Raw genomic sequence first — 15,350 nt, forward strand, 5'->3', positions numbered from 1 at the left:
ATTAAGACAAAATTACCTGGACACAAATGAATGTTTTTTACATTTTTATCTTTTTGAGATTTGTTAAATATTTTTGACTTACCGAGCATCCTCGATGCCTCGTTGTGAGCATGCTGCAACCTGACTTTCAACTCGCTTACATAATCATCAAAATTGTATATAGGTTCTATAATTTGTTTCTTTGTTAAAAATTGGAGGACATTTGGGGATCTTCCGTAAACGAGTTCAAAGGGTGAAAAGAAATCTAGATTTTCAACTGGAGTACAATTGTAACAGTATGCAAAATACGGTAGCAGATTGTTCCACTCATGTGAACTACTGCCTACATACGCACGTATATACTCGTTGAAAGTTCTATGATTTCTTTCTATCGATCCGAGTGTTTCGTGATGGTAAGGGGTTGAGAACTTATGATTAAATCCCAAAAATTTGGTAAGTTCTGTGAATATCTCATTCCTGTACTCAGACCCACAATCTGTACGAATTTCTCGAGGAGGACCATGAATAAAGAACACGTTTTTAACGAGCGCGTCCGCTACTGTTCGTGCTTCTTTATCTGGAACGGCTACACACACTAAATATTTTGTCAAATCGCAAATAGCTGTAACAATATATTTATGTCCAAATTCGGATATCGGTAAAGGACCTATCGTATCTATTATCAAAATCATCGGGATTTGTGTTTTAACTCGTGGCTTAACTGTTTGGCAAGTGTGACAACGACGTACATAATTACGAATATCTTGAGTCATTTTATGCCAGAAAAAATGTTTACTGATTTTTGCCTGAGTCTTCCTCATTCCACAATGTCCACCTGAAATTGGATCATTATGAAATTCTTTCAAAATTTTCAGTTTTTCATCGTCATTAGTAATAATATCAACACGTTTCTCGATAAACAATTGCAGTTTTTTCAAAATTCTATTGCCCGTTTCTTTTAATTTTTGTATTGTGCACATCTTTAATAAATCATCGCTTTGCGAAATTTTTAACTTGTCAATATTCACGTTACCGACTAATTCTTCCAGTCTCGACAAAATTAACTCTAATGTTAATCTATCGTTTGTAAGTGAAATTGTCGCGTTAAGCGGTTTCGAAACCTTTAATACGAGCTTGTTCGCGGCTGCATTTAGGATTCTGCAACATAATCTTGGAATCTTCTTCAGCGCGTTATTATTAACTGCTTCAACTACCTTTATCTTCAGTTTTTCCGCGGATATGTTTGAGTTGGGGGTAGAGTTTTGTTGAAACTGTTGATTATTTTGTTTTCTAGCCATAGCCCTAGTGGTGATTTGTAAAATTGAATTAGATTGTCCTAATTTTTTAATTTCTGCAAAATCTATCCTGGATAATGCGTCGGCACAACTATTTTCCGAACCCTTTAAGTACTGTATCTCAAAATCGTAATCAGAAAGTTCGTATTTGACCCGAGACAACTTAGCTGACGGATCCTTCATCGAAAACAGATATTGTAAGGGCTTATGGTCGGTTCTCACTATAAACTTAGATCCATAAATATAAGGGCGAAAGTGTGTAATGGCGAAGTGAATGCCAGCTAATTCCTTTTCTATCGTGGATTTGTTTAACTCTCCTTTTGTAAAGGATCTCGATGCAAAGGATATTGGCAAATCATTACCATTGAAGTCTTGCGAAAGAACTGCACCCACACCATATTTTGCAGCATCAGTTGTTATAATGAAACTTTTGGAAAAGTCCGGATATTGCAAAATTTTTGGGGATTGCAAACAAGATTTCAACTTTTGAAATGAATTTTCGCATTCTTCGTCCCAAGCAAAGCCTACACGTTTTCGTGTGATTTTGTTTAAAGGGGCAGCTAAGTCTGCAAAGTGGGGCACAAATTTGCGATAATAGTTGGTAAACGCTACAAAGCGTTTCACTGAGTCTTTATCGATTGGCCTAGGATAGTTTTTGATGACTTCATACTTCGAAATATCCGGCAAGATGCCTTTATCTGTACAAGTATGGCCCAAATATGTAATTTCCGTGCGAAAAAAGTGACATTTATCTGCGTTCAGCTTGAGATTATATTTCCTACAAGTAGAGAAAACTGATTCCAAGTTTCTTAAGTGATGTTTTTTAGAACTGCCTAAGACGATTAGATCATCCATGTAAAGGAAACATGTAAATGGGTCTAGTCCGCTAAAGGCGATATTCATCATACGCTGGAAAGAACTTGGAGCTATATTTAATCCAAAAGGTAGGACTGTGAAACGAAACATACCTTCGTCCGTACTAAACGAAGTTAAGTCACGTGATTCTGGATGTAAGGGAATTTGGTGGAAACCAGAAAAAAGATCTACTATACTGAAGAACTTAGAACGGCCTAAGCTGTCTAATATATCGCTAATCCTGGGAAGAGGATAACGATCTGGTATAATCTTCTTGTTTAAAGCCCTGAAATCGACACATAATCTCCAACGCTTTTCTCCGTTAATTGATTTTTTCGGGACTAAGAGTATAGGGGAATTATAGCACGATGTACTAGTTTCTACGGATCCATTGTCAATAAGTTTTCTCACCTGTCGAGACACTTCAAGTTTTTGCGAGAACGGTATTCTTCGATTTTTAATATATACTGGGGTTTCATCATGTAGCTTAATTTTTTGCTCATAAAAATTGTTAACAGATAACCTATCATCAGGTAAAGCAAAAATATCGGCATATTTCTCCCCTAATTCTAACAATTTTTTCTTTGCGTGATCAGGCACATTTTTCTCAAGTTTTTCAAGAATTTTCTCTTTCCTGTCTTCTTCGATTTTTCCGAAAGTATAAATATGGTACTCGCTTAATTTAGTAGTTTCTAATTTCAAGTGCTTTCGAACAGTTACTGGATGGTTATTTGTATTTAAGACTCTAACTTGATTAGAGTTTTTAGAAATAATCTGCCTTGCTACGAAGACACCTTTGGAAATTTCCTGAGGAGCAACAACTAGGTCTTCTGCATCATTAACAGAGACTAAAAAATTTCTGGTAATTTCGCATCTAGGTGGCAAAATAACCAAGTCGGTTGCTGGTCCCTGATGTATTAACACTGTACGAGAAATTCCATCTATAAATAACTTAAGTTTCATTTCTCCAACATCAATAACTGATTGGTATTTCTTAATAATGTCTTTCCCAATTATACCTGAAGAAGGAATTGGAAAATCGTCTTGGACAACATGAAGCTCTTCATAAATAGAAAATTTTTCGAATGTTAATTTTACTTTAACTATCCCTAATGTTTTTGTAATACCATCTGTAATACCTCTAAGATTTGATATTTGACTTGTATCTATATTTCGGAAATCGATACATGATTTCTTCACTAGAGAAATTTCGGCTTGAGTATCTACCAAAAACGAGGAGAATTTTCTTGAATTATCTATACCTGCCAGAATATAATCGGTAAAATTAGCGTTGATATTAAAAACCATTCTCGATCTTACTTCATCGAACTTTACATGTCTCCCAGTCTCGGCTGGGAGCCAGACTGGTTTTCCGAATCGGTTGGAGATTGATCTTCATTGACTACTAGGACGCTGCGTCCCCTAGCCCTTGTTTCGCGTTGGTTGTGTTGTCCAAAATTATTATTTGATCGATAATTTCCCCTACTGTTTCTACCACGATTTCCACGATTACCTCGATTTCCATATTGCTGGTTTTCAGTCCGATTTTCTTGCTGTTCACGATTATCGTGTCTATTTCCCCGATTTTCACGATTACCACGATTACCGCGATTACCACGATTACCACGATTACCACGTCCTCTGCGGAATACAAAAACTGAAGAGTTATTCGAGGTATTTTGATCGTTACCTGCGGATCTCTGAACTATTTCCGCTTGTAGTGCTACCTCTGTCCCCTTCGCGAAGGATGTAGGGCAACTAGCTAAGACAACAGATTGAATCTCCGGATTTAGTCCCTTCGTGAATGATGATAGAGCAATTCCATCGTTTAAGGTTGTAATAAGAGATGAGTTACTCGGATGCTCTGCGATTTGAAGCGCATTAAGTTTTCCTACCAACTTTTCAATGTGTGTGGCAAAGTCGGCCACGTTTCGACGTCCTTGGAAGGATTGACTTAATTTGCTTGTAATTGAAATCAAGCTTTCTTTCGGTTTATAACGGTCGAGCAATATCTTCTTAAAACTATCGAAAGTAGTTGGTTCCGTGACGAAAACATTTTTCGCGGTTCCCTTTACTTTTGTTTTTAATAAAAATAAGAGAAAAGAACGTTTCTGGTCTTCGTTAAGAGTTCCGTTGTAATATTCTGCGGCATCAATAAAATCTTGAACATTAGAGCCAGAAAAATCTGATACAACCGAAGAGGCTTCCTTTATTGAGAATTGAGCCATTTTTATGTTGGATTCTGTGTTGAGTTTTTCGTGAATCGTAGGGTAGAGTCAGTACTTTTTCGCCAGTAAGCACTTTTTCGCCACCTACAAATAAAATCACTTTTTCAAGGAATTATGAGCTCATGGAACTACGAAATGACTATTACTTCGTAACCTCTAGTCCAACGGATCATAAAACCATAACTGGTGCTCCACCGACTAGATTATTTGCAAGTTAATTGAAGAAATTGTCGACAAGGTGAACAGTCACCAAAAAAATATGGAGTTCTTAATAAACTTGTCAACGCTCAGACAAATTGTCTTGCAATATTTTATGTTTTTCAGTACAGTATTCGATATTTTTTCACTGAAAGTCACTTTGTTATTAACTAAGCTTCGCTCTAATATCATTATTTAATAATGTTTTCCAAAAAAATAAAGAAATACGGATGTGGTGAAATAGGGCTTACTTTTTTTCGGTTGTTAAGTACTTTTCGCCACTCATTTTTCCAAGCATATTTTTACAAGTGGCGCACCTCGCGGAATTTCGTTGAAACAGGCATAATTGTCAATTGATTTTTGTCGCAAACAAAAAATGTGCAAAAAAAAATTCGAAATACTCTAATAATTGTCTAATATAGGTGTTTAATAAGAAAAGTACTGTGCAATGTACTTTTGCGGGTTTTCGAAAGCTGCTGTTTCTTAAAAATCAATTGAAAACAAGTGGCGAAAAAGTGCTTACACAGTGGCGAAAAAGTGTTTACAAAGTGGCGAAAAGTACTGAAACATGCATTGTTGCAGGAAATGTATTTTTTCAACTAGATGCCCAAAAATTCCCGGAAAGTCTCCTGGTTCATTAGAGAGACAATGCTTCAAAGCACTTGTACAGAAAATTTCTTTTTATTTCGACAAAAATTGTAAGAATTACAAGGGTACAAAACCTTAAGGTGGCGAAAAGGGCTTACTCTACCCTAGTTTCTATTGGGTTTTCCGGGTTTTCAATCGATTTTTTATCCGAGTTATCTTCTAAATCAGAATAATCATCGATTTCATCTGCGTTTTCTTGTGAATATTTTACTGAACTTTTATTACCAAAGCGAAGATCAATTTTTTCTTGAATTTGAGTGAGGATACTATCAATTTTTCGACGAATTAATTGTTCTTGCTTCTTTAAATCGAAAAGACTTTCGAGATTTTCCGTACCGTAGTTAAGACAACCTTCTACAAATCTATCGTGTAATTCTGCAACAATAGCACTTTTTTTGGCCACATAATCTAACGCGTATTTTCTATCAGAACTATTTTTCTCAAGACTTGATAAAATACGCTTGAGCTCATTTAAAGACGAAATAGGCATAAGGAAAGGTAAAATAAAAAATGAGATTCTATAATTCTGAATAAAATTATGATGACTGCAACAGTTTACTCACTTCGAGGATCGACGATACTCAGCAACGCAATGTCAGTCACCTATTTTGTTAAAAAAAAGAAATTATTAGCAAAGAAAAACGTCAAATTAATTGAATTATAATGTAATAAACAAAGGTTTTTTTTTTTTAGTTAGCATAAATTTTGAAGAAATCAGTAGAGTCGTCCAGAATAGTCGAATTTCATTGCTCCGTGGACTTTAGACAGCGCGCAAAATGTTGAGTTGCATTTCCAACGAAAATGGGCGATGAGTTGATAACTGCTATGAAAAAATTCGCTGAGGTGTTTGATGCGCCAATGTTGCACTTTGAGCTCATAAAAAGTGATACTGGTGAGGTGGCGGGAAATGTAGACGGCGGCGGTTAAAGTAGACGGCGGCGGCTGAAGTAGACGGCGGCGGCTGAAGTAGGCGACGGCGGGTAAAATTGGCGGCGGCGGTATGGCATTTAGTGGATTTTTGTTCAAAGGGCGGCTAATTGTCCACATTCACTCGCGATGCAGCAAGTGCAGCTGAAAGAGCGTGGCGCTTTGCTATTTTCTCTGTGTGCTCACTACACTTCTTGTACGCAAAATAAATTGCAAAAATTACGTACACCGCCATACATAGGTAAAGCATCATTTCTAGATGTTTAATCTGTTCCTGCATCTGGTTCACGGTGTTCTGTGCAATCTCGAATTTGGAACGGATCTCAGTACCTCCCTGTGAGACTGTAGCCTCCTGGACTGTTGTGGGGCACTCACACTTGGCACACTGGGTACCCATTTGTTTTTTCAAATTATGTTTTTTTTACACAGTCAAAACTTTTGAACACAGACCAAAATATTGGAACAAGTTTTTTTTTTTTGGAATCAATTTGTACCTTGCACACTGTCACGATCGCCATTTACTATGCACCATTCCGAAGGGAAGACCGACTGGTCAAGTAGAAGACAATAAAAGACAATGCTTCTTGATCGAAGGTTCAATCATAACTGCACTTTATTAATTATTCCATACGGGAGAGACCCGATTAATATGCTTATGCCTACACATACACATATGTTACAAAGTGCTTATACGTAATCAACTTCTAGAAGCAGTACTAAAAAAGAAATCAAGTGCAGGATTAAAATTTTCCTACTTTGCAAGAAAGAGTTTTAGAACAGTGGGAAAATGTACTAAACAAAGTCAAAAGGCAAAATCATTTATCACTAAATGAAGTCTAAATGAAATCTAGATGTCTAGAGCTAAAAGTATTTAGCAGTAGAAGAGAAAGTTAAGCAGTTTTAGAACAAGAAGAACATTTTTTTGAACCATGGAATATTATTGCACATATTTACCAACTAGAAGAAGAGATCAACTTTTGGAAGTGCTAAAAAAGTATTCAAATGGAAAAGTTTTCCAACTCCGCAGGAAGGTTAGTTTTAGAACAAGGACAGGGCATGATCTTATAGAAGTATTAAAAAAGACAAAAGAATATTCCCCAAACACAAGTCGATCATGCAGAAACACAAAAGAGCAATCATGTACTAAAATTCGGTCATGTACTAAAAATTCATCTTACTTAGTCATCTCACTTAGTATGTGGACCCTTAATGGCCTCTACACACTAGTAGAAATTTCTTTAAAAAATGCCTTTTTAAAGAAAATTTTCCCTATCCTTGTAGGCAGAAACGTCAGAATTTTTTTTTTAAAAAGGCAATTTTTACGAAAATTGCTTCTAGTTTGTAGACAGCATGACACAGTCTCACACAAAGGAATATTCACGAGTTGAAGCATTTCGCAGTTTTTTTTTTTGTTTTTTCCTTGTTTAGCCATTTTGCAATGTTACCAGTTCACAACCGATTCATAGATCACTTCAAAATTTTCCGAATTATAACCTGAAGTATAATTAATTTCACATAAAAAATGATTATGGAATTGAAAGCAGTTAAAATTGGTTTAAGCTTTTGAAAAATTCCAAGACCTTTCCAACAAGGCCTAATTTGTCCAAATCGATTAATAAATACGCTTCCTGGGGCCCTCTGAACTCTCAACTTCGAAGAAAGCGGATTTTAGAAACGATTCAACGAAAAAGATATTCGAAATTAAGACAATATTTTATTTATTCTTTTGATATTCGAAATAATTACAACTTGTTTCTTTTTTCTCGCAAAATCTATCAATAATTTATTTATAATTTTTTCTTTATAAATCAATTTTGCAATGCAATCATTTGCCCATCTTGTATAAAACCTAATTTTATTTTATTATTCTAAAAATGCCTTCTAAAGGAAATATTTTTATCATTCTTAAGTACGTCACTTGTCTTTCCTAACTTTTTAGTGATTGCACTTGCTGCAATCCCATCTTACAAAATAGTTTATAAATTATTAAATATGTTGAGGTGTTTTTTTTTGTTCAACCAATGCATTGCATCTTTTAAAAAGAGCCAAATCCCTTGTTTTCTCCAACAAAATCTTTGAAAAAATGAATCTCTTTGCAAATTGTATTATCGAAATACTCACTTTGGAGGTGTTTCACGTACAAAAATTGAGAGAATGTGGTCCAAGATGATCCCTTCGGGGTGCGCATCATCTACACGGAATAGTAGTAGTTCTCGTGCTTCGTCTTGACCAAGGGACGTGTGAAGGGTGAAAACCAAGCAATGGAAAAACGTCCAAAGACTGTTTGGATATTTTTCCAGCGAGATTTCTTCACCCAACGCGCTTCCTCCTTCTTCAATTGCTCAATTCCCTGCAAAATTACCCCCCGGCAAATGGTCAGTTTTTCGAGAGGGAGGTTTTTTGGGGATTCCCTGGGTACATTATTTTCTTACCGTTTCGTCATTCCAAATGGCATTGAGCTGTGTGCCCAGCATGATCATAGTGAAGACAGCAAAGAGGAGCGCCTCGAAGGTAAGGAAGAGGAGGAAAATCACAGTGGCTGGTGGGGAGTAAGTGGAGCAATTGCGCCACTCTGTCCGGATGCAATGGGCAAACTGATTGACAGTCAGGAAGATCGCATGAGCCGATATTACAGCAATATAGAGCTGCAATGTTAAATTCAAAAATATGATCTTTAAGGCCGAGGAATCAAAAATCTTCCGGACTGGACCTCATAGGTCTTAAAATTTCTCCCAAAAAAAAAAAAAATAATAAAATAAAAAACTTTAAAAAAGTCACTTTGCAAAAATGCGCAAAGTAGGGGAAAGTACTCTCCCTTAGAACGTTCATGCCTTCGAATAATGTGAATTTTCTTTGATTTTTCCTAAGATATTTTACTTAATTATCACATAATTATTAATAATTGATAATGATCTAACTAATATTTAATAGAAATGTGTAAGTCTCTTAAGAAAAGTAAAAGAAAATTCACGTTATTCGAAGGCATGAATGTTCGAAGGGAGAGTAATTTCCCCTATCAGAAATTTGAACTTGAAAGAAAAAACATTTTAAAAAAATTTTAGTATTAAAAAATCCCAAAATTATACACAATTAACTTAAAAAAAAAACTTTTGGACAACAAAAATTTAAAAAAATAATAATAATAATTTAGTTTGCAAAAAATTACAAATTGCCAAATATTCAAAATAATAAAAAAAAAAACTTCAAAAAAAACTAAAAAAATATGATTTGTAAAAAATTTTCAAGTGAAAAGTATTAGGAAATTATAAAAATTTCATAATATCGATTATCGATCATTAATAAAATTGAAAAAAATACAAAAAATAGTTTAAAAAATTTACAAAATGAAAAATATTAAAAAATGAAAAAAAATAAGACTTCTAAGTATTAAAGGACAATTTTGAAAATTTTTCAAAATATACCTATATTTATAATATAAACAAAAAATATTGTTCTTTGCAAAAATTCAAGTACAAAGTGTTCAAAAGTAAAAAAATAAATAAAATTCATTTAAAAATATCCCAATATTGAAAGATAGTATTAAAAAATCTTCACAATGAACTTGAAAAAAGAATATAATAAACAATTAATTAATTAATTAAAAAACTAAACTAGAAAAAATATTTAAAAGTAAAAAAAAGAAATAGAATTTCTAAGAATTAAAGGGACATCTTAAATAATCTTCAAAATAAACTTCAAAAAATTATAATAAAAACAAGAAAAATACTGTGATGAATGTTTCTCTTAAACTTCCAAAGGATAGGGAATTATTCGCGACAGATCTCCGCCTTATCTCTACAATAGACACTTCTGTCCCTCATAGCCCCAAATTACATGTTTTAGGGCGAAAATTCCAATATATTTACTTAGGTTTAACTTTTACACTTAAGTCCTGTACTTCGGGAGGGCTACGCATACGTATTAATATAAGAAGGACAATAGGGTAAAGTACGCTACCTTCTGACAACTCAAACTTCAAAAAATTCACCTTTTTCAACACGTTCTTAATGAATTTGATCCGTTATAATATTATAATTTAATAATTAATCCTGTGCCTCAAATTCTCTCAAGATCTATGGGTCAAATCTATTAGGACTAAGAGAATATAGATAAAATGGCAAAGCGTCCCAGCTTTGCGAAATACTCAAACTCACGAGATACAGTAGAGTCTCGCTATAGGCCATCGCTCTATAGTCCACAATTTATTGACCGTTGATTTCAAAACACTGATTTTAAGTTAGGTTATGTTTTTTAGTACATATAGTGCGACCCAAGTGTCAAATTTGAAACCAAATATGGACTATAGCGACTTTTGTGCTTACTGGTTTACTGACGATAAAATTGATTCATAAATCACGAAAATATTTCAAAATCGAAAATTCATAAAGAATTGCGCATTTTTATAGTACTGATTTCAAGACCTTTCCAAAAAATCCATCTTTAATCAAATCGGTTGAATAAGTTAGTTTGAACCCTCAGATTTCCGGTTTTATTGTAACCACAGCGAATCCACGCCACTTTTTATAAACTTCATAGCCTAGACTACAACACTCTGAAATTTGATTATCTTGCACAATAATGGCGATTTTGAGGAAAATGAGTTTGAATTTTGACGCTATCGCAGCGTCACCTGTGGTGACTATGGTGAAGAACACCATACGCTCTGGCGGAAATTCTCCTAAGTAATTTTTTAGAACATTTTTGAGTGCTAAAGAGATGATATTATGCCAAGTTTGTCAAGTCATTAATTATTCATTCTTGGTCAAGACCTCGTGCGAATCATTTGGAGTTTAAAGTTAAAAAAATCTATAATTATCTTTTGAATTTAGTTATTATTAGGTGAGATTCTTAACAATCTCACCTACTATAATCCTAACAAAATTTCATGTCGTCCGATCGACCTCAAACTTGGCCAAAATGTGTTTCAGCACTTCCTGATCACGAATATATATGTGGCTATTTTACGTTCCCGGCCGGCCGGCTGGCCGGCCGGCCGGCCGGCCGCTCTTTGGAGCTTAATAGCTCCTAAACTAAAAAAGATATCGACTTGCGGTTTTCGGCAAAGGTTATATATCGGGTGAAAATTGCAACTTGGTGCATTGACCCCCCACCCCCCACCCCTCCTTCCGCCATTTTGAAGACCCCCCTTTTTTTGTTTTCTCAATAGCTCCGCCCCTATGGCATTCAGCGGACTCAAATTTTAGTATGTTATAGCTGGGCCTTAGAGCTTTCCATCAATACCAAACTTAAGGTCCCCCGACCCCCCTGACCCGAGCTATAAGGGTCCAAAAAAAATTTCTTAAAATGGCCATAACTCCGGTTCTAATTGTCAGAATTTAAAAAGTGAGGACTTTTTGGAAAGCTCTCGTGAAATGCCACTTCCCCTTCTAACATCGCAAGTTCATAAAACCACCGCTAGGGGCGCTTTTTTTAAAAAGAAAATTTTTAAATCTTAAAAGTTAAATAACTCAAAAATTCCTTATGCAATCGGGCTGAAATTGTAGTATGTTGTAGCCGTTGATTATACCTATCAAACAAAAAAAACCTTAAGTCGATCCATAACCCCTGACCCGAGCTATAAGGGGTCAAAGTTCGAACATTGACCGGCCTCTATCTCCGGTTCTAATTAACATAGCGACATAAATTTTACCTTTTTGGTTTCGTCTCGGTGAGCACTTTCAGATGGAAGTTCAAAAAGTCACCACAGGTGGCGCTGTGATAGCGTCAAAATTAATCGAAATTCAAAGACATTTTTCTCAAAAACGGCATTGTGCAAGTTAATGAAATTTTAGTATGTTATAGTCCAGTCTAGGACGTTTCCAAAATGGTGCGTATGTGCGCTGTGGTTAAAACAGAACCGGAGATATGAGGGGTCAAAGTTCACAAAATTCAAAAAATCATATCTCCGGTTCTATGTGACCGATTTTGATGAATGAGGGCTTAAACGAAAGATCTCACCAAATGCTACAACTTTCTAGAATATTTAAACTTCGTGGGACCAACACCAGGGGCGCCACAGTCGAAAAACCAATTTCAATATCACATAACCTAAATTATCTCGACTGTCGCTGTACCGATTTTGATGATTACTTCGACATAATTGTAGATCACATTTGTCTCTACATTTCGTCCATACATCATTTTCCACTCAGACTACGCTATCACTCCGATTTTGCTGTTTAAGTGTGAAAAAATTGATTTTTCCCATAATAACGCTTTGAAATCACTCAGATGCCAATTTGACTGCCTCTACTCCACCAAGACACTTAAAATAGGGTTTTAAATGGAAAGTCCCGCAAAATACAACAATTCTTTGAAATAGTTGAAGCTCAACAAATGACTACTTGGGGAACTCTAGATGAAAAAATGAGTTAAGAAACAAAAAACCTCGCTTATCTTGGCTTCTGAGTAATCGATGAGATCATGTTCTATGGGAAAATTATAGAGAACATTCTGGTCTACATTTCACCCATATATCACTTTTCTGTCAGTTCATCCAAATCCTTGATATTTTGGTTTAAATACAAAATTTGTATAATTTCACGAATTTTATTCAAGATAACTGAATGGCGTCTCCCAACTTCAGCTCTAAATCGAATTTGCATGCACTCCGAGTTAGCTCACGTTAAGAATCTCACCTACATAAGCCGGTTAGGATTATCTGTCCCTTTGCTCTTTTGTTGTGTAAAAAAATTTGTGTAAAAGAAAGATTATGTTATTATCTTGTGAATAAAGAAGTGATATCAAGAAAACGGATCCTCTTTTGCCGGATAAATTAATTCTCAGTCTTTACATTCAGGTATCTGAAATGGATATTCTCTGGGAAGTATCACAGGACGCTTTTCTTAACACAGATTATTTTTAAACAAGTAATTCATAACCACTGACTTTTTGAATTTCTATCTGAAAGTGCTCATCGAGACGAAACCAAAAACCCAAAATTTAGGTCGAAATTTTAATTAGAACCCGATATATAGGTCGGTCTATTTTCGAAATTTGACCCCTTATAACTCGGGTCAGGGGTTATGGATCGACTTAAGTTTTATTTTGTTTGATAGGTATAATCTGCGTCTACAACATACTAAAATTTCAGCCCGATGCACAATAAAATTTTTGAATTATTTAACTTAGAAAATTGAAAAATCTTCTTTTTAATAATAGCGCCCCTAGCGGTAGTTTTATGAACTTGCGATGTTAGAAAGGGAAGTGACATTTCACGAGAGCTTTAGAAACTGCCCCCACTTTTTAAATTCTAACAATTAGAACCGGAGTTATGGCCATTCTAAGAATTTTATTTTGGAGGTCAGGGGACCTTAAGTTTGGTACCGATCGAAAGCTGTAAGGGCCAGATATAACATACTAAAATTTGACCCCGGTCGATGTCATAAGGATGGAGCTGTTGAGAAAACAAAAAAAGGGGTGGGGTATTCAAAATGGCGAAAATCACAATTCGATATCTCTCTCAGTTTAAGAGATATTAAGCTCCAAAGAGCGGACGGACGGACGGGACCGGTTTTTAGCCACCCATAATATTCGTGATCAGGAAGTGGGGAAACATTATTTTAGCAAAGTTTGAGCCAGATCGGAGGACATGAAATTTTAGTAGGATTATTGCATTGGTATTTTCCAGTATGCTTGACCCATGTAATCCATTAATTTAGCCCGGTCATTTTTTTTAATTGTCTCTTTTTTGAGGTTACACTTCACATAACCTTATAATTGATACGAAAGATTATCTCTCTGTGCGAAAACACAAAAAATCTTGGGCTTAAACGACTAAAAGCATGTTCAAAAGGAATGATTTCCAGGAATTCTTGTTCAGCTGAGATTCTTTACAATCTCTTTTAGGTTAGATCAGTCAAAATTTAATTAATTTACCTAATTTTCAAAATAAAATTACTTTTTCATAACTCTTAAGGATTATTAAAAGAAAAACTGAAAAACTTCTTCAAAAATCATACAACTATAAAAAATAAAAACCATTTTTGAGGTTAGGCGAAACATAACCTAAAAATCTCGAATTGATTTTTTGGTTAAGAGAATGAGAATGAATAAACAGCGATATCAAATATCTTTCTGGAGTATCTAACAAATCGTCAATCTCCCATCGAACTATTTCCTTATCAAATCTAAACAACTGCGCGTTATCGCAGTTTTCTGATAAAAGAAAAGTCCCCATATGCCCTAAATAAATTTATGAAAAACATTCTTGTGCACTTACCGTAAAAAGCACGAAAAATTTCTGATTGTTTTCTCCTGAAAAAAAAAACGAGGATGAAGAAAAAAATCAATAAATGGAAATGCGTTAGGGAAGCCCTAGAGATGCCCTTACCTATGCAGGAATTCACCCAGGGACAGTGATGATCCATTTTGCGGACTGAAAGTGGAAGAATTTTGAGTCAATTCCGGGTAAAAATTTGTCCGGAAGAATGAAGAAGACTCACCACAAACCCTGCAGACGGAACAATGATGAGCCCTATCGGGCTTAATGCTGCAGCATTTGGCGCACTTGAAGAATACTTCTCCCTCCCGGAGACCCATCTGCTGGATGGCTTTCTCGGAGGCATTTCCCTTGGGAACTGATCCCTAAAAATCAGAAATAAATTGTTTATAAAATTGCTCTAGCAAAAATCAGGCTTGAAATACTCACAGGATCGGTAAACATTGTCCTAAGGTGCGACGAGATGGCCAGGAATGCCAGAGCATTGAAGATTATCATGTTGATGGTACTGTAGACGGGATACGGACTAGGAATTAAAATAACTTTCATCACAACGAACTCAGCAAAAAAGATCAGGAGCCACGTGAGGATGGCACAGATAATCCCGCAGACATCTCGCACAAACCAGAAGCGACCATTGCAGCATCTATTGTGATTGTGGTCAGGAGGATCCCACGCACGTCTCCGGAATGTGTCGTAATTGTACTCCATCGCTCTAAATTAGCTCAAATCTCACAAACAACATTATGCACAGGCTATTTTGCATTCCTAAACACTCGAAGGATTCCAGGAGAGTCTTTTTTAGCCCAAAAGCCAAAGATTTGCCTGGGCAGTGAGGCGGTTTCGAGACTTTTCCTGGACCAGGTATCCCGAAGCGGACTTTGCTTTGACAGCTCACCTGATTTGCGTCAAACTCAACGAAAGAGGGGAAATTACGTATGATTTTTTCCCGCCAAAAATCTGCATGGTTATTCTTTTTTGACTTTTTTGAAAAATCAT

At 35.5% G+C, this 15,350-nt stretch overlaps 1 protein-coding gene across 1 annotated transcript; it reads right to left on the minus strand.

The window, feature by feature from the left end:
* Positions 1 to 7,824: 7,824 nt before the first annotated feature.
* Positions 7,825 to 15,259, minus strand: LOC129800446 (palmitoyltransferase ZDHHC3). Its single transcript, XM_055844811.1, has 6 exons — positions 14,781 to 15,259; positions 14,575 to 14,716; positions 14,463 to 14,507; positions 14,352 to 14,386; positions 8,563 to 8,775; positions 7,825 to 8,480 (listed from the first exon to the last, which is right to left on the minus strand). The coding sequence occupies exons 1-6, from the start codon at positions 15,060 to 15,062 to the stop codon at positions 8,322 to 8,324; spliced, it is 876 nt and encodes a 291-aa protein (XP_055700786.1). The 5' UTR covers positions 15,063 to 15,259; the 3' UTR covers positions 7,825 to 8,321.
* Positions 15,260 to 15,350: the final 91 nt, after the last annotated feature.

Source organism: Phlebotomus papatasi, chromosome 2 (assembly GCF_024763615.1).
Source record: "Phlebotomus papatasi isolate M1 chromosome 2, Ppap_2.1, whole genome shotgun sequence".
Taxonomy (NCBI): domain Eukaryota; kingdom Metazoa; phylum Arthropoda; class Insecta; order Diptera; family Psychodidae; genus Phlebotomus; species Phlebotomus papatasi.

Coding starts and splice junctions, on each gene's coding strand:
- LOC129800446 (XM_055844811.1), bottom strand. CDS start 15,062: ATGGAGTACAATTACGACACATTCCGGAGACGTGCGTGGGATCCTCCT. Junction 14,387..14,462: donor CTGGGTGAATTCCTGCATAG/GTAAGGGCATCT, acceptor TTTTTTTTTCAG/GAGAAAACAATCAGAAATTT. Junction 8,481..8,562: donor CCATTTGGAATGACGAAACG/GTAAGAAAATAA, acceptor GTAATTTTGCAG/GGAATTGAGCAATTGAAGAA.